Source organism: Erythrolamprus reginae, chromosome 6 (assembly GCF_031021105.1).
Source record: "Erythrolamprus reginae isolate rEryReg1 chromosome 6, rEryReg1.hap1, whole genome shotgun sequence".
In the NCBI taxonomy this organism is placed as follows: Eukaryota; Metazoa; Chordata; class Lepidosauria; order Squamata; family Dipsadidae; genus Erythrolamprus; species Erythrolamprus reginae.
In genome coordinates, this window is record NC_091955.1 from 25,790,806 (window position 1) to 25,811,837 (window position 21,032).

At 37.7% G+C, this 21,032-nt stretch overlaps 1 protein-coding gene across 1 annotated transcript in view; it reads left to right on the forward strand.

Moving 5' to 3' along the window:
• GRM8 (glutamate metabotropic receptor 8) overlaps positions 1-18,017 on the forward strand; it is a 683,451-nt gene extending 665,434 nt beyond the window's left edge. The window contains exon 10 of the mRNA XM_070755423.1: positions 17,447-18,017. Within this exon, the coding sequence (XP_070611524.1) occupies positions 17,447-17,496 (50 nt within the window). The 3' untranslated portion in view covers positions 17,497-18,017. The remainder of the gene's footprint in view (positions 1-17,446) is intronic.
• Positions 18,018-21,032: the final 3,015 nt, after the last annotated feature.

Genomic DNA, 21,032 nt, shown 5'->3' on the forward strand with positions numbered 1-21,032 from the left:
GCGCAAGAATCCTTGCTTTTGGTTATCTCAGAGGGGAAAACCAACGTCTAAAGTTATTTGTTCCAGATACAAGTTGCCTCGACATACAGGCTCCCTTCTGGAACGAATTATGCTCGTATCTAGGGGGTACTACTGTATTGCCATATTATAAAAGATTATATTATTAATATATCTAATAATGTAAATTTGAAATTAGTGCTATATCCAGAAAAATATCCATTCAATATTTAAGTTTCTGATAACCTTCAGTCTGTTATCTTCCAAATAGCTTTTCTTCTATCTTATCAGATTTAAGGGATGCCATAGATAAAACTAGGTGTAGAGAGATATTTCATGTTGATTTGATTTTGTCTAATGACAAAGAGAAGCCTTTATAAAGTAAAAGGGTTTATCAAGTGAGTAAAGGCAAATCCACTTATAATATATTACCACGGCGTGCATGAAATCATTTGATATGCAAATTTGTCTACAATTTGCATGGGAATGATAATTCAATTTAGAAATCAGAAGATTTTTATACAGATAACTGACTAGAAATTGGATATAGCAAATCCATTTTGATAGCATTAAAATAATAACTTGCTTATATTATTCATCTCCATTTACATATTTATTATACCAGAAAACATGCAAATACAAAAAGGAGTATAGGACTTTGCCCTCAAATTTTGACACATCTCTAAACAATGTTTTCCTGTAGTCTAATGATTGCATCAAATGGCAGCATGTTGTCATGGCATGTTATGCTAAATTTATACTCCTGTTATTTGTTTATATATTGTTATATAATTGAAAGGGAAATGGATTTTAGCAAAGTTGACAAACCTAGGCTAAAACTGAATTTTCTTATTAATACAGAAATCTCAATTTTGTGTTTCTCTTGCCCATACTAAAGGTTTTTGCAACATCTTTATTGAAACCATTCCAGGATGTAGAGATAATTTTCATTTAGCCTGTTAAAAGATTTAAAAGGCTTTTCTTGAACCAAAAATTACAGATTATGTGAATATTTGCTCCATTTCTTGGGCTTTGTGTCAAGTTTGAGTTCTTAAGTTAAAAGTAAAGGTTCCCCTGCATACGCATGCTAGTTATTTCCAGCTTTAGGTGTGGTGCTCATCTTTGTTTCTAAGCCGCAGAGCCAGCACTGTGCGAACATGTCTGGGTGGACATGTGGCTGGCATGACTAAATAGTAAAGGTGCACAGAATGTTATTACCATCCCACCAAAGTGGTCCCTATTTTTCTACTTACATTTTTAATGTGCTTTCAAGCTGATAGATTGGCAGAAGCTCGGAGAAGTAATGGGAGCTCACCCCATTATGGAGCACTAGGGATTCGAACCACTGAACTTCCGACCTTCTGACTGACAAGCTCAACATTTTAGTCACTGAGCCATCATGTCCCTTGAGTTCTTACAACTTCTGCAGCACGAATCCCAGCGACCAGTTAGGTCCCACAGAGTGGGTCTTCTCCGGGTCCCGTCAACTAAACAATGCCACTTGGCGGGACCCGGGGGAAGAGCCTTCTCTGTGGTGGCCCCAGCCCTCTGGAACCAACTCCCCCCAGAGATTAGAATTGCCCCCACCCTCCTTGCCTTTCGTAAGCTACTTAAAACCCACCTCTGCTGCCAGGCATGGGGGAATTAAGATTCCTTTTCCCCCTAGGCCTTTACAATTTTATGCATGGTATGTTTGTATGTATGTTTGGTTTTTTATATTAAGGGGTTTTTAATTCGCTTTTAGTATTGGATTATTATTGTACACTGTTTATGATTGCTGTTAGCCGCCCCGAGTTTTTGGAGAGGGGTGGCATATAAATCCAATAAATAAAATAAATAAATAAATAAACTGTTTTAACTTCCCAAAAGTGATAAAACATACATTTTTTTAAAAAAACCAAAAATCTACAGATTTCCAATAGCAGGGTTATTGACCTGTCTCGATCAAATTCACCACGTTTTCAAAAGATATTCGTCTTTTTCTCCCCAAATAGTTTGTGGAAACGTTTTGGAGATACACTTACCATGGGATGTCTTTGACATCATTTTAAAAACTATCTATAATAGCACCTGGCTTGCTTTAAAGAAAATATTCCTTCTTGCTAACAGTTGGTGATCCTTAGCTCCCAAATTACTTTCCCAGTGACAGTTATGGCACATTCATTTTAGTACAAGGAGATCATTTCAGAATATGTCTCTGTTGCAGAGAAAAGAAGCAAGGCCTGATACTGCAGCATATTATTTCACTGAGACTTCACCTACAAGTATTTAGCTGAACCAATAACAACAATAACAGAAATTTCCTCAAGAGAGGATGCTTTGAAATTAATTTTAAAAAGCTCATCTTTCTTCCTCGAAATAATTATTCAGGATTAAGGATTAAATTACCTCCACTATTCTTATCTATTACTTTACACATCTATAATTATTATATTATATAAAACTATAGCGATTGTCATTTTTCAGGGTGCTGTCCTAGAATATCAACCAGATATGATCACATATACTCATGATGGTGAAACTATGCGAGCTACAGGTGGCACGCGGAGCCATATTGGAGGGCACACATATTGGAGGGCCCTATATCCAGGGGTGTGTGCAGCAGGCAGAACTGGGTGGAACGCAGGAACCGATGGAAATGAAGCTGCATGCACAGCTCCAGCTCACCAGCGGCAGTAACTTACCGGTCTTAGCTCGGCTCTCCTTTTTTTCCCTGCTGCTGCTACTGTGCACTCCTCACTTTTTTCCTCTTTTCTCCTTCCTGGCCTCAGATGAGCTTCCCTGTCTCCTGCCTGGCTCCCATCCAGCCTCATGCAGCCACCTCCCTAGGCCAGGAGAGCCGCGCAGCGCAGCGCCGAAGCAGTCTGGGCTGCGGTCTTTTTCCCCTCACTCGGCCCACAGCTGAGATGAAAAGACATCATGTGGCAATAACAGTTCACTTGAACAATGATGATCATTCAAGCCACTCCCACCTGGTCACATGGCCAGCAAGCCACATCTACCCAGTCACATGACCATCAAGCCACACCCACAATATTATTATTATTATTATTATTATTATTATTATTATTATTATTGTTGTTGTTGTTGTTGTTTGTTTGTTGTTATTATTATTAATAATAATAATAATATCAATATTAATTAATTTATTTAGATTGTTAGTCGCTCAGAGTCTATTTTGAGTGAGTGTCATATAAATACAATTAATATTAATATTAATTAATTAATATTAATATTAATTGTATTTATATGCCACTCACTCCAAACAGACTCTGAGCGACTAACAATCAAAATAAATACAACAACAATAAAAACAGTTAAAATCTAGTAATAAAAGTAACATAAAAGCATACATACTTGCAATCAGCCTAATTCCAGACCTGCTGGAAAAGCCAGGTCATAACGGGTTTCCGGAAGACTGGTAGGGTAGAAATAATGCGGCTCTCTGGAGGCAGATGGTGAACAACTAGATCGTCTCTTTCTAAAAATGCAGGAATGTGTTTGTAGAGAGGATTTAAAAAAGAGGCCATTGCAATAATTTGATGGAAACCTCATTAGTTTTTACATTTGCCATTATTTAAAGTTACCTAGATCAGGGGTGAAATGCTACTGATTCAGCCCAGTTTGCGCATACATGTAGCAGAAGCTGCCAGTGGTTCGGCAGCACAAGGCTCCACTCACCTGCCTGGACACTGCCATTTTCTTTTTTTTAAGCCTCTGCACATGCACAAAGCCTTTTGGGCATTTGCAGAGGGTGAAAAAGCACATGCAATGGTGGTGCTTTTGAACTGGTAGGAAACGTAAGTAAGATTTCACTGCTGATCCAGATTCATAATATCTGTTGGCAGAATTATGAATGAAGATTCAATTTTTTTTCTTAAAATGATTTCACTGCAATAGGAATGCAAGTTTTTCAGACTATTGGTTGAGAAACTGGAAATGATAAGAAGGAAAAGTCCTTGCTTGCTCTCTTTGTATATATGGACAGTCAACTCTACATTAATTACATTAATTAATTACATAAGTACATTATGTCAGTCATTATGTAAGGATGTATATAATTCACTTTATTTAAACAAGTGGAACAAGTTAAGCTTTCTTTTAGCACAATAAGAAGGTATTTCTTTTAATATATGTCACTTATTGGAATCTTAGTTGCAAATGCTTGACAGAAATACAGAAGAAGCAACTACTTAGGGAGGCAAAATATATGTATTTCCATCTCTCTTTTTTAGGTTTATTCAAAACTGGTCTTTAAAAGCTTCTTCGTTAGGTTTGTTATGCCAAATTTACAATAATCTCTGAAGACCCATATTTTCAATGTGTATTTCATATTGCAACTCATGGGACTTGAAACCAAAATACTATTCCTTCGGGTTGTAAAATCTCAAATTTAGGAAGTTAATTATAGTAAACTGTTGGTGATACCTAAGAGAATATTAATGGAATCAAGACATAAGTGGAAATATGACATCACTGGTTATTTTTTATTTTATTTTAAATCTTAAAATACAGTTCACAAGAATATAGATAAATTTTCTATGTAAATTCCACTATTAAATATAGGCTTCTTATTCAACTAAGGAAGCATAGGAGCTGTTACAACTTCAGCATTTTTACCACCATGATATAGTCATGTTTGCCAAAAGTCATAAATTTGTATTCCATAAATTGGAAGCTGTGATATACCATGGCCAAAAGCATAGATTCTAGGATTAAAATAGGATTTTAATGTCTCCTTTGTGAGGGTGCATGCCAAAATCTATTCTAGAGAAGACCTTCCTTTGCAGAATGTCAATGAAGCTCTCTTACAGAATGGATAAAAACAGGAGCTTTTTCAAAAATACTAATGCAGCCTAGATTTTATGGAGAAAGTTAGAATGTAACTCTTCTTTTAAACATATTTTAGGCATATATGTATGTAAATACAAAGAAAGTCAAGTCCAAATGTGTTCCTACTTCTACAACAGACATTCTATTTATAAAATGTATATATTCTTAAGGAAAACATAGCATGCCATGTTGCATGAATTTCAGTTTTGATGAAATTATGCCTACTAATATTGTACCTTGCCTTCTTAGAGAAATAGAAGCTAGTAAAAGTGAGAGTGTTTCACCAGGCCTTAAGGATGCGGAATTCTGGAAATTGAAATCTACCAATATTTAAGTCACCGAACTTGAGAGACACTGACTTAAAAGCTTAAAGCTGCCCATTCCTCCTATCTGTGAAGTTTTTGATAGATGCGCTAATTAATTCATGACCCACATCAACTTGCAAAGCTTTTCACTTGCAAAACTATCACCTTTTCTTCTTCCTTATAACTCAAATTGGTATCTAAATCAGATTGTCTCACCCTCTTGCACTGTAGAGATGCATGAAAATTGTGTTCAGTTCATGAGTTATGGTTTTGATTGCTTCTTGCCAGATTTAATGCATGGATACAGGATTATTAGATGTTTGTGTTTCTTTGGATGTTGCGATGCAGTTCTTGTCTTATTAAAAAAAATAAAATACATTTGCAAATAAATATACTGAAGTAGAAAGGCATGAAAAGTATTGCAAATGAATGCAGAAATAGGATAGAACTGATTTCTGCATGAATCATTTTAGGCTGTTCAATTGTATTTTTATGGCATTGTTTCGCTTTTTCTAGAAGCAAACCGTGCCAATAAAATATAGCTGGCTTTCCACAATAAATGAAATAATGTTTGTGATTTTAAAGCCTCTCCGTTATTATTATATTGTGGAATATTAATATTCTTAAACTTGATGAAGAGGGAATTATTAAAAATAGTCCCCATTTAGCAACAGATAGCAAATTTTAGTTTTACTAAATTATAGGTTATATTAAAAGAAATTGTTCATTTTCTTTGAGGATCTTCATTAAAGCACCTGGAGGGCTTGTAGTATGCAATTTTCTTTGAAATGTAAATGATTAAGCAAAGCCAGATAATTAAACAGAAATATCTTTAATCAATTGAAAGCATAAATCATATAATTTTCTGGAAGGAAGAAGCATCAATCTTCTAGCCAGCATGCAACTGTGTGATTTTGCTTCCTATAGTTCAAAGAAATTGCAAATGTCAGTAAAATCTTTCCAATATATCATTTAGTCTAGTCAGTCCCATAGCAGAGGCTCAACTTTTACATTAATTCACTGTTAAGAGTTATGTTATTCTCACTTTACTCCCCTTCTCTGATAGAGAAAGAATATAGCACTTAATATTTATATTACATTGTGTGTGCCTGTGTTAAAAGCACTCTGCATATATTATCTCAACAGTTTTTATAAAGACCCAATTTTCTTTTCTAACACAAAACTGTTGACAAAGTGACTAAATTAATAGACCAGTGAAATGCTGTGGACAATAGATTTCCATAACACATTTTACACAACCTACTTCTTGGTAAACTAGAAAATTCTGGGATAGGCAGCAGCATCACAAGATGGATTTATGACTAGCTGACAATCTGTACTGGATGAGTAGTCCTTAATGGTACTATATCTACCTGGAGGGATGCAAGTGTCCCCCCATGTAGATGTAGCACCATAGTTTTCTTCAATATCTTCATAAATGACTTAGACGAGGGAATGGAAGGTGAACTCATCACATTTTCAGATGATACTAAACTGGCAGGAATAGTCAATACCCCAGAAGATAAACTGAAGATCCAGAAAGATCTTGAGAAACTTGAACAATGGACTCTCTCCAACTTCAGATCATGCAGAATGCAGCTACGAGAGCTATCATGGGCCTTCCTAAATATGCCTATGTCACACCAACACTCTGCAGTCTGCATTGGTTGCCAATCGGTTTCCAGTCACAATTCAAAGTGTTGGTTATGATCTGTAAAGCCCTTCATGGCATCGGACCAGAATATCTCCAGGACCGTCTTCTGCCGCACGAATCCCAGCGACTGGTTAGGTCCCACAGAGTTGGCCTTCTCCGGGTCCTGTCGACTAAACAATGTCATTTGGCGGGACCCAGGGAAAGAGCCTTCTCTCTGGCGGCCCCGACCCTCTGGAACTAACTCCCCCCAGATATCAGAGTTGCCCCCACCCTCCTTGCCTTTTGTAAGCTCCTTAAAACCCACCTCTGTCATCAGGTATGGGGAAATTGAGATATTCCCTTCCCCCTAGGCTTATAAAATTTATGCATGGTATGTCTGTATGTATGATTGGTTTCTTAAATTGGTTTTTTTTACATTACTTTTAATATTGACTTTTTACTGTTGTTAGCTGCCCTGAGTCTACAGAGAGGGGCGGCATACAAATCTAATTAATAAATAAAATAATAAATAAACTACATGAAAATGAATGTGCAGAAAAGCAAGATTTTACACTTAGGCAGATTAAAAACAAAGGTACAAGTACAGAATAGGAGAAGCCTGGTTCAAAAACAGTAACTGTAAATTAGAGTCAAGTGATATTTAAGTGAAATATAAGCTAACAAAGGTTCTCTGATGCATAGAATCAAAATCATATGAAGTATTAATAATGCTTTAGAAAACGTTAATAAGACCACACCTGGAATACTGCTACGATGTTGAGACTTTGGAAAAAGTGCAAGGAAGATCAACTAAACTGATTAAGGCCTGAAGACAGAAACATCTGAAGGGCAATTGCAGAATTTGGATTTGGCTAATCTAGAGGGAAAAAAGGTGACATGAAAATGGCGTTCTTGTATTTGAGGGGCTGTCACAAAAAAGGATCAACTTATTTTTCAAAGCATCAGAGGGCAGGGCAAGAAATAATGGATGGAAACTAATCAATGAGAGAAGAATTAAGGAGAAACTTTCTAACAGTGAGGACAATCAACCAGTGAAACAGCTTGTCTTCAGAAGTTGTGGTTGCTTCATCACTGGAGATTTTAAAGAAGAGACTGGACAGCCATTGTCTGAAATCATGTAGGGTCTCCTATTTGAGCAGGGGTTGGACTAGAAGACTTCCAAGCTTCTCTTCTCTTCCCTCATCCATATGAAGATATAACATTAGAAAAGATTATCCTAGTTTGAGCAAATTAGCTATCCTTTCATTGTCTTCACAGCTTATTACTTAACATAGAAACTTTACAATGCATGCCTGTTTTGTAACTAAAAGAGCATAGCAACACAAGAGAAAACATTGTTAAATATCAATTTTATTTACCTGTTCCCTTTGAAGAAGTGGCTGAAGGACTTCGAAAGCGCCCAATTCAAATTCATCCGATTCCACAGTCTAAATACTCAGATGCAGCAGCGACAGGAGCCCAACCATTGGTGGAAGGATTCCGAAAGCACCCTTTCCCCAGCTGAGACATTCAGAAGCTTTTAGCTTCCTCAGCAGAGCCATCCCAAAGCTGCAGCCTAGCCAGTTGCATAAAACTCTGGAAAACACCCGCTCCCCAACTGATCAAAGAAAGTATACAAATACAAATAAACATAATAATAAAGAAAGAAAGCCCATCAACCCAGGACCCATTACACAACCTAAAACCTTTCCTTTCTATCGGACCGGATGGACTATGAACATACTTCTTAAAAAAGCTCTCCACAAACCTGGCTGAATCCCTAAGCATAATTTTCAAAATATCTTCTACAACTAGCTCCCTACCTAAACTCTGGTCTCTAGCCACAGTCATCCCTATCTTCAAAAAAGGTGATCCAAGCAACGTTGAAAACTACAAACCAATCTTACTGACTTGTGTCATTTGCAAAGTCATGGAATCCATCATAAACCAATCCATTTCACTTCATCATGAAACTAATAACCTACTTTCCAACAAACAATTCGGTTTCAGGAAAAAAATATCCTGCAACCTAAACTCTTACACTGTAAAAACCTATGGACTAACCAACTTGATCAGGGTAGATCAATAGATGCAATCTACATAGACTTTTGCAAAGCCTTTGACTCAGTAGTTCATGACAAACCTCTTCTGAAAATAAAATCCTATGGCATCTCTGGATCTCTGCATGATTGGATTTCAGTGTTCCTGTTCAACAGACAACAAGTGGTCAAAATAGGTAATGCCATATCTAATCCTGCTCCAGTTAACAGTGGTGTCCCACAAGGCAGTGTTTTAGGACCTACTCTCTTTATACTCTACATAAACGATCTCTGTGACAACATGACAAGCAATTGTGTTCTCTTTGCTGATGATGTTAAACTATTTAATACTACTGACAGTACTTCTACCCTTCAAAAAGACCTTGACCATGTAGCCGAATAGTCTACCAACTGGCAACTTCAAATCTCTACCAACAAATGCTCCATCCTACACATTGGTAAAAAGAATCCGAACACTAAATACATACTTGGTAAAACTGAACTAACAGCAGACCCTCACTCAGTCAAAGACCTTGGAGTACTCATTTCCAATGACCTAGGTGCTAGAGCCCACTGTAACAGCATTGCCAAAAAGGCTTTAAGAATTGTAAACCTAATCTTACGTAGCTTCTTCTCTAGAAACACTGATTTATTAATCAGAACATACAAAACATTCATCAGACCTATTCTAGAATATAGTTCACCTGTGTGGAATCCACACTGCATATCAGATATTAATACAATCGAAGGAGTTCAGAAATACTTCACAAGAAGAGTCCTTCACTCCTCCTCACGTAACAAATTACCCTACTTTTCCAGACTTCAAATACTAAATCTAGAAAATTTACAACTACGTCGTCTCCGAACTGATTTAACTGTTGTTCATAAAATCATACATCATAATGTAGTCCCTGTCAGTGACTACTTCACTTTTAACAACAACACAAGGGCACATAATAGATACAAACTGAATGTAAATTGCTCCAAACGTGACTGCAGAAAATACGATTTCAGCAATAGAGTGGTCACCGCCTGGAACTCATTACCTGACTCTGTTGTTGCTTCCCCCAACCCCAAAATCTTCAACCTTACATTATCTACAATTTACCTCTCCCCTTTTCTAAGAGGTGTGTAAGGGGCGTGCATAAGTGCACTTATGTGCCTAATGTCCCTGTCCTACTGTATTGTTATCCTTTCTATTACTACGTTCTACTTATGCTATGTTATGTTAATATGTACTATAATACTATACTTATTTGACAAATAAATAAATAAATAAATAAATAAAAGGAAGAAGGAAAGGAAGGAGGGAGGGATGAAGGAAGGAAGGAAAGAAAGAAAGAAAGAAACTAGCAGTCTGTAATGTATCAATGTGAAAAATTGGTCCATAGAGTGTTATTACTATCATAATTGTGAGTTATATCAAAATTAGATCACAATGACAGCAATTTGAAATGCTTGAATAGAAAAAAGGGGAAACAAAGGAGAAAAAAGAAACCAATAAAACCACTCTAAATATCTAGGAATGTATCCATGTGATCACCAGAAGTCAAGACTGATTGGAGAGCACCCAAATATCCAGGATTTCCCTAGAAAATTCTCATACTTATTTTGGGACATGAGGCTGAAAGCATCTGCAAGGTTTACTTGTAACAGTTGGACTGCTAATTTCATTATCTAAATTTTGTTGTCCATTCTTTCTTGGGTAAATTCAGAGTATTGGCCTCATGTTAGAACTCCTTTACAATATGATATGCAGCTTGAATACCTAAATACTCCTTGCTGCAAAGTTGGGCCGTAAGTAAAATCTGGAATTGAAGCTTTATAGGGCTGATCACCAGTTCCTTGGCTCCATTTACTGGGAATTCAGAGTTGATTTCCTGTGACATTTCCAAAGATGTCCACAGAGTTTCTATCAAGTTGCCATTGGATCTCATTTATTTGATTTTCAATAACAATAAAAAGATTCAAAACATTCCGTTTTAGTTACTCATTTAAATTGCAGCTATGCTGTAAAATCTTTTCTCATTTTCTTAGCAGCAGGACCAACGAACTCCATGGAATACATAGAAATCATTGTTGTTAAGCTTCTTCTTTTCAAGTTTTAGTAATTTCATCACTCGTTTTGAATTGTTATGCAGTTCCTTGGCAATTTTCAGCAGAAGGACAATATAGAAATACAGTGATACCTCGTCTTACAAACGCCTCACCATACAAACTTTTCGAGATACAAACCCGGGGTTTAAGATTTTTTTGCCTCTTCTTACAAACTATTTTCACCTTACAAACCCACCGCCGCCGCTGGGATGCCCCGCCTCCAGACTTCCGTTGCCAGCGAAGCACCCGTTTTTGTGCTGCTGGGATTCCCCTGAGGTTCCCCTCTATGGGAAACCCCACCTCCGGACTTCCGTGTTTTTGTGATGCTGCAGGGGAATCCCAGCAGTGCAAAAACAGGTGCTTCACTGGCAACGGAAGTCCGGAGGTGGGGTTTCCCATGGAGGGGAGCCTCAGGGGAATCCCAGCAGCTCAAAACTAGGCGCTTCGGCTGGCAAAAGGGGTGAATTTTGGGCTTGCACACATTAATCACTTTTCCATTGATTCCTATGGAAAACATTGTTTCGTCTTACAAACTTTTTACCTTAAGAACCTTGTCCCGGAACCAATTAAGTTTGTAAGACAAGGTATCACTGTACTAAAAAGTAAATAAAATAAATTTAGGCTTGTGATGGCACTGTAACTTTTTTTTTAGCTTGAAGTTCAATACTGTTAGCCCAAACTTCCAGGCTATCTTCCAGCACATTGTTTAAAGTTTAATTGAATCTACTTCCTACTATTATCCTAATACGTTCCTTCCTTATTGATATTTTCAGGATAATGTATTCCTACCTCCTAATGGCAAAACTCTAATATTTGCTATGGAATGGTTGTTGGCTACAGACAGTGAAGGACTACCAAAATTTTTACTACCACACTGTGGGCGTGGCTTATGCACGACGCCCTGTATTTTCTTTAAACATCTTTCAGTGCAAATTGGTTACTCTGGGGTAGAGCTCCATTTTTGCTACTCCACTGCATTTCCCCCCATCCGGGCAGCAGACCACCCCTGGCTATAGATTATCTGTAAAATTAGAATTTTAGTTGTTATTTTTCAAGGTCAACTCAGCATACATTCATCAGGGAACAGTTTATTTGTGGTGCTTGTAATATAGGGATAAACAGATATCATTCAAATATTTTCGATCCTAATTTGTTATAGTACTCTAGAAAATATATGGTAATACTAAGTCCAATTTCAAGTTATAAAATAACGGCGGTTTTTTTTTTTTCAAAAATGGATTTAAAGCAATGTTTTGGGATTGGATCAAATTTTGACCTTTTGCATCAAAATTTGTTTTGACAAATTTATCTATATGACTTTTGAAAGACCCATAGTAAAATGGCATATATTCAGCAAGTAGATTTTCCCAATCATTGTTTATTTGTTGATATATCAATAAATAGACTTTTCTACCCCTCCAACCCATTAACCTTTTCTCTTTTGATGATATTATCTCTTTGAGTACAATATCGGATTTGCTGACATTGTGCAACTAAAATGTATGTTTTATATGGTTTTCTTAATTTTTTCTTACAAACTAAATTGGTATACAGGGAATATTCAATGTATAATTATTGAGGAATACATAAAATAGGAGAAAAGCCTTACTTTTAAAAGGATACTACTTCTGAAAACTAAATTTTCCCCTAGACAATATAGGACAGTCTCAGAACATATCTTCAAGTGCTCTGCCAGAGAAAGCAATTGGAAAGTGGGCCATGAAAATAGCTAATTAAGGTGTCTACTGACTACTATCCACTACCCAGCTCCAAGATATTTGATAAAGGCAATACTTCTTTTCCCAGTAATTAAAATATTTTAATGCCTTCCCACAGTTAAATGTCCCTGCCTATACAAACAACTACAGAAATAAAGCCAGCAAAGAAGTAAACAACATCAGTGGATTCACTATAATCTCACCTAAGAACAGGATAAAAACAGCACAAATCTTATTTTCTGCCATAATTGTTAGCAATTTTGCCTTTGCAGTCTAAAACCTCATCAGCCTACCTGTAAAGTGTATGTGCATTGCACACCACACAGCCTTTTTCATTTGAAAACAATAATAAACAATAAACATCACTCAAGAGCTAGATTAGATTAGAGCACAGGTGCTCCATTGCCACTTCCTGGATTACTGGTCTCAGCTCAGCTCTCCTTTTTTTCCCTACTGCTGATGCTGCGCACTCCTCATTTTTTTCCCTCTTTCTTCCCTCCTGGCCTCGGATGAGCTTCCCTTTCTCCTGCCCGGCTCCCCTCCAGCCTCAGTCGGCCACCTCCCGAGTCCAGGAAAGTGGAAAGAGGAAAAAAGCTGAAATGCGAAGCAAATTGTCACCCCAGCAAGCGACACTGGTGAGGTTGTAAATTGAGGACTTAACAGTTCACTTGAACTATGATCATCATTCAAGCCACTCCCACCTGGTCACATGGCCAGCAAGCCACTCCTACCCAGGCACATGGCCAGCAAGCCACACCCACAAAATAAGCCACACCCACAGTGTGGCAGTAAAAATTTTGGTTGCCCATTACAAGATATATTATCTAATGCATTTGTTGGACCTGAAGAATGGGTATCAACTAAAATCTAATTAGAGATATTGAAATAACAAAGGCTCCCCCCTCCATTTAGTTTACCAAAGCAGATAAAATTGAGAGTTTCAAGTTACTCACCCCTCATTTTAGTTAGGTGGTACCCATTGCTTTTGCTAACGTTGTGATGGTCATTTGTATGATGCTCAGTGATGTGGATAGAAAGACATTTTGTGCAGGTTGCAGGATTCATTCTCCAAGGTCTGTGCTTTTGTCATAGAAATAGAATGTATTCTTTAAACAGTTAATGCAGATTGTTAACACATAAAAGAACTGTCATAATTGTTATTGCATAAGCTGTTGGATATTCAGCCAAATTAATTTGGTTAGCAAATTACAAACCTGGGACAAACATTTTAAGTAACAACCCAACTGTCAGTCCCTATAAAAGAACTTGGATTGGTATTCAGGTGCAGCTCTGATTTAATCCCACCAGAAAAAGTTGTAGCTATCTTTTATCTCAAATCAAAGTTGGGTATAATTTGTGTTTCCTGATTCTCTTGCTGCAGTATGTCACCATAGATTTGCTACTGATGAAAAACTCCATTACACCATTATTCTGCTTATGCATTGAAATTTAAATCATAAAAGCACATTTGCATAAAAGCATACTCTACATAAGCGCTCTCTCAGTTGGGGAGAAATAACTCCCATACATATTTCTTTAATCTTTCTATAATATCTGTGAAAGCTGCAATGATGCTTCAGAAGACGTACACAATTTAATACAGGCAAACCACACTTAATAGGAATAACTGGGACATGGATTTCTACTGCTGAACAATATGGTTGCAAAATGCAATGCTTAGTGACTGTTCATTAGGGCCATTAAGTGAGGACCTCGTGAGATCACATGTTCTTGTCAGCTTACTCATTGACCAATTTTGTTTGTGAGAAGCCGTCAAGGAAGCTTGCAAATAGTGGTCATGTGTTTTGGTATGCTGTGATAGTTGAAAATCTGGGTTTGCTGTTGACTATCCAGATAGGTCATAAATGCCACTCATTAAACACTATCATAGGTTTGAATGGTAGCTGGGTAAGTAGTTGTTAACAAGGACCACCCATATACATATTTGCATGAATATCTCATTATTTAAAATTATTACATGATTGTGTTTTAGAGATGGAAATTAGCATACTTTCAACTTCTCCACCAAGCAGTATGTATACCTACTTTTAGTTCAGAGTTAACCTTACACAGAAAGAACAACATGGTAAAAATGGTAAAAATTAACATTGAACAATGAGCCAGAGTGCATCATTGGGGCTCTAATTTCAACTTTATTTATTTATTTATTTGTTGGATTTGTATGCCACCCCTCTCCGTAGACTCGGGGCGGCTAACAACAGTAATAAAAAACAGCATATAACAATCCAATATTAAAACAGTTAAAAACCCTTATTATAAAACCAAACATACATACAGACATACCATGCATAAAATTGTAAAGGCCTAGGGGGAAAGAGTATCTTAGTTCCCCCATGCATGGCGGCAGAGGTGGGTTTTAAGAAGCTTACGAAAGGCAAGGAGGGTGGGGGCAATTCTAATCTCTGGGGGGAGTTGGTTCCAGAAGGCTGGGGCCGCCACAGAGAAGGCTCTTTCCCTGGGTCCCGCCAAGTGACATTGTTTAGTTGACAGGACCCGGAGTAGACCCACTCTGTGGGACCTAACTGGTCGCTGGGATTCATGCAGCAGAAACTTAATTAAGGTACCCTTGGCAAATCAGATCTCTTAATCTAATCTACAATGCAACTTAATTATTTTAATCTAAAATACAATTCAAGACTTTTTTTTTCATTGTTAGCCACTCGAGAGAAGAACACATGACTCTCTAACAAGATCTTTCTTGCTCAAGACCTGCACATTCAAAGTCTGTCCCTTCACAACCATTATTTTTCCCAGTCAGGATATAATCCCAAGAGTTACTTCTGTTTTTTGAACTTTTCTCACACATTCCCATTCACAGGCTCACTGGATTAAAAGAAAACGGAGAGAAAAAAAGAACAGTATTTTTTAATATAGTATTTTCTTTATATATATAAATATTTAAATTATTGTCCAAGCAGTTTATTTTATCAAAAAAACAGCAGATATAGTAGTAATGATATTATCAACCCTGATAAGACGGAGTGGCTGTGGGTTTTACCTCCCAAGTACAATTCCATCTGTCCGTCCATCACCCTGGGGGGGGATTATTGACCCCCTCGGAGAGGGTCCGCAACTTGGGCATCCTCCTCGATCCACAGCTCACATTGGAGAAACATCTTTCAGCTGTGGCGAGGGGGATGTATGCCCAGGTTCGTTTGGTGCACCAGTTGCGGCCCTATTTGGACCGGGAGTCACTGCTCACAGTCACTCATGCCCTCATCACCTCGATGCTCAACTACTGTAACGCTCTCTACATGGGGCTACCTTTGAAGTGTTCGGAAACTTCAGATCGTGCAGAATGCAGCTACAAGAGCAATCATGGGCTTTCCCAAATATGCTAATGTTACTCCAACACTCCGCACTCTGCATTGGTTGCCGATCAGTTTCCAGTCACAATTCAAAGTGTTGGTCATCACCTATAAAGCCCTTCATGGCACCGGACCAGGTTATCTACAAGACCGCCTTCTGCCGCACGAATCCCAGCGACCGGTTAGGTCCCACAGAGTTGGTCTCCTCCGGGTCCCGTCAACTAAACAATGTCGTTTGGCGGGACCCAGGGAAAGAGCCTTCTCTGTGGTGGCTCCGACCCTCTGGAGTCAGCTCCCTCCAGAGATTAGAACTGCTCCCACCCTCCTTGCCTTTCATAAACTCCTCAAAACCCACCTCTGTCGTCAAGCGTGGGGGAACTGAAACATCTCCCCCTGCCTATGTAGTTTTTGTGTATGATATGACTGTATGTATGTTTTTTATATATTGGGGTTTCTTGTTTTTTAGACTTTTTAAATGTATTATTTTTATTTTAGATTCTAACTATTATATTTGTCATTGTATATTGTTTTTATCATTGCTGTGAGCTGCCCCGAGTCTACGGAGAGGGGCGGCATACAAATCTAATAAATAATAATAATAATAATAATAATAATAATAATAATAATAATAATAATAATAATAATAATAATAATAATAATAATAATAATGTATAATATACATAGCACTTATATCAATATTAATAATTATACTAGCTTATTTGTGATCATGTTAATTATATTAGCACACTTACAGTAGTAGACAACATTCATCTTTCACATGCCCATAACAGTAAATTTTCTTCATCTACCCTCATCTATCTCTTATATCTAAGAACAGTAATGTTGACAGAGGAGCCACTGAGTAAAAAAATATTGGGGTTTCTGTCTCTGGGTTGAAGAACAATCTGCTTGTAGCATGTTGCATTGTAAAATTGCATGCATGTGAATGGATCAGATGGTGCTAATAAATCTATCAAATGGGGGTGAAGGTTCATTCTCCAAGCTTGCGAGTTGGATTCCCAGTGTGTTTATTTTTTTAACTAGGCTAGGTAACATCTTCAATGGATGATGATGTTACCTAGTCTGGTAACTAAAAGTTTAGCAATCAACCGACAAGCTCAAAGAACAAATGCACCTCCACACTCTTCCTACACCCGAGCTACAGATATTCACCCCTTTTCAAATCTATCAAATTTACAAAGGATCACTAGCAGCTGTAACAGTGATGTAACATAAACCCTTTTAATTATTCAGTGATTGACCTAATTCTGTGTTTGGGTCATATCCCCATGCAAATAGCAACCCCTATTAATATGATTAGCTATATCTAATTACAAATAATTTTTTCAAGATGTCCGGTATCTCAAATCAGTCCAGATAATTTCTTAGAACACTTAAGCTGCTTTAATACAGGTTTTTTCCCTTCTTTCCTTTAACCATAATTAAAAAATCATTTTATTCAATTAGCTGATTTGGATTTGTTTTTCCTTTGTAGCTTCCTCCACCAAGACAACCTATGTCAGCTATAGTAATCATGCAAACTGAATGGTGAAAGCAATCATACCTGAAGACTCACAATATGTGAACTGAAGAACAACGTTGACTATCACATCATGAGAACTCAACCTCTGAAATGTCTCTAGAAAACAGACTAATCTGTAAGAGGACAAAGGATGACCATGAGGCCATAGCAGGAGGCATGGGTGGGTTGGGGGGAAAAATGACCCAGAATTATATATTATGACTGCCTGTCAAATGTCTGAACTGTTTACTCATGAAAAAAAAGGTGAATCACAAAAGGAAAACAAAATGTTAGCTTGTGAAAAAAAATACTGTTGAAATAAAACCATGTCTGATGTTATACTTGTAAGTACTTTTTTGTGATTGTGAGAAATTCCATTCCTGTTCCACACTTGTTCAACTTGTATAAGAAGATGAAGTTTGTTTCTTGTGATGGCTGACTGAATTGAAACCCTGCGTTGTGCTAATGATAAATGCAATGGTTGACGCATGCACATTTTTATACTAAATAATTTATTTCTATTAATAAAGGAATGTTTTGCAAATGTTGAGACTTGTTTCGTTGCCATTTTGAGGGATGTGCTAAAATGTGGGTTTTTATTCTGGACAAGCAGTAAAAATTATGTTGCACGCCAAGAGCCTTAACTTAAAGCAGGGGTGTCAAATTCAAGGCCCATGTGCTAGAACCGGACCACAGATTACCTAAATCTAGCCTGGAAATAGCAAAGGACTGGCCCATTGTGCCCCTGGCAGCAAAAACAGGGCATGTAGGGGTGTTTGTGGCCCCCACGGTGCCCCTTTTTCAGCCTGGATGGCCTCTTACAGAGTGCTGCATAAGGCCATCCAGGCTGAAAATGGGATGCAGGGGACTGCGAATGACGCCTCCATGCCCAGTTTTGGCTGGCAGAGGACTGCAGAGGTGTCCATACTACCTCCCATCCCCGACACTGTTCGGCCCACAGACGAGATCTACAATACTGATCCATCCCTTGAAGAAATCCAATTTGATACCCTTGACATAAGAGATTGGAAAAATATTATTTTAGGCACAATATAGATAATAATTACAGAATATCTGTATCAGTCACATTGCTGATTCAAAGTTCATAGAGGGCACGATTCAGTTCAGATTTGTGCTTTGACATTTGTGGCCAAACTGATTTAATTTTTGCCACCTTAAGATTTGATTTGGTAAAAAATGTTTTATCTATAGGCTTTCCTATAATAGGGAAATATAAAAAGGCATGATTTTTTTTTTTTTTTGGCAGAATAGGATGAAAATAGCATGGCTGATAGACTTTTTCAGAGGACATTAACTGTGCTAAAGTTCAAGTTCACAGCAATATATTTTTGAAATATTCCCCTGTGCCTATTTTAAGGCAGGGACAGCGGATTGAGGAACAGAAAGCATAGCAGCCTGTTCACTGTTCAGAGTTCACTGACTTTAAAGTGTCTTTTTACTGCAACTTAAAAATAAAATTAAAAAAAACATCAAAAAGTATTTGAGAAGTAAGAGGGTTTGAGGGGTTGTGTTTTTTGTTTTGTTTTGTTTTGCAATTTGGGTTTGTTTTACTCTGGGGGATATGGATAAAGGCCAGATTTGTCATGCCCACTGCCCTAAGAATATAATTTTTTCTCCCTTGAGTCACTGGATTTTCTGGACTATCAAAAAGGTTGGGAAATTGGGCAGTTCCTCAATTAGACCCCTTCCTCAACCAGTTATTGGTCACTGGAAAAAACTCTGTCTTTTTGCCGGAATTCAGAGTGTCATATCTCTGGTGTGTTAGTAACACTGAATGGCAAATGGTTAATTAACACTCACTTCAGACTACATAGTAAGATGAAATAGCAGGTTACACAACTTTGGCTTCCTTGTCATTCCACATTCTTAAAAACATAAGAACATAAGAAGAGCCATGCTGAAAAAGGCCAAAGCCCATCAAGTCCGGCATTCTGTGTCACACAGTGGCCCACCAATTGTCCATGGGGATCTTGAGCAGAAAGAGAAGGCAAGACCCTCAATTTCACTTGACCCCCAACAAATGGTACTCAAGGGAATCCTGCCTGCCTCAACCAACATAGAGGCAGCACATGGACATCCGTTTCAATAACCACCGATACACTTGGCATCCATGAATCTGTCTAATCCTGCCTTGAAGCTATCAAGGCTGACAGCTGTTGCGACCTTTTCTGGAAGTGAATTCCATAAACCAACGACCCTCTGGATGAAGAAATATTTCTCTTTATTTGTCCTCACTTTCTTACCTATGAGCTTTAGGGAGTGCCCCCTCGTCCTAGTATTGTGTGATAGTGAAAAGAATTTTTCTCTGTCCACCTTTTCTATCCCATGCATGATTTTATACATTTCAATCAAGTCACCCCTTAAATGCCATCTTTCAAGGCTGAAGAGACCAAGGCGTTGCAACCTGGTTTCATAAGGGAGGTGCTCTATTTCCTTGATCATACTTGTTGCCTTTTTTTGCACCTTTTCCAGTTCCATTATATCCTTCTTGAGGTGCGGTGACCAGAACTGTACACAGTATTCCAAGTGTGGCCTCACCATCGATTTGTACAGAGGCAATACAACACTTACTGACTTATTTTCGATTCCCTTTCTAATCATGCCAAGCATGGAATTTGTTATTTTTACTGCTGCTGCGCAGTGGGTTGACATCTTCATTGAGCTGTTCACCAAAACCCCAAGATACCTTTCTTGGGTTGTCTCAGAAAGTTTGGTCCCCATCAGTTGGTAGGTATAATTGAGGTTCTTTGCCCTGATATGCATTACTTTGCAGTTGTTTAGGCTAAAATGCATTTGCCACTTTGTTGCCCACTCACTCCATTTTGAGAGATGCTTCTGGAGCTCCCAACAATCAGTTTCACTTCCATCACAAAATTGTAAGCATTTGGTCCATTGTGTACAAATGTTATCATGATACCGACACATTCTTCATTGGGACACATACATCTTTTTAGGAAATGCCAAATTTAAGAACAAGGTTGACACAAGTGTCTACTACATTTAGACAATCTTGAGCTTCTTTTGAAAGAGATTTGACTTGAATACCCAGTTGTGTTGGCATGCTCATTTCCAAGAGCTCTCTGGGAAGAGAAAGCAAATTAAGATTTGTTGCTGGTTGCTTTACCGAAGTAAGAGTATAGAAATGAATAATGTTGAGACAATGTGAACCTTATTATTTCAAGAGGGTTCTGTTATACAGGGAGTTTAATGAACTGACCAACACAAAGAAATAAGAACAAAAAAATGATTACAGGACTCAGAAACATTCCCTACAAGGTAAGATCTATATGTCCTGAAGCTCTTTCGTTTGCTTAAAATAGTGAGAAGTGGATATGATATGTAGATTGGAGACAGTCTTTATATCTTTTTCCAAACACACACTGGGGAATCCAGTGGCCCATCCAATAAAGCTGTTTGAGAGATTTAGACAGACAAAATAAAATTATTCAACACATGACATGGTGATTTTTAAAAAATGTTTAAGACAGGAGAAGTAAAGAAATGATTCATCTAGAACAGTGATGGTGAACCTTTTTCT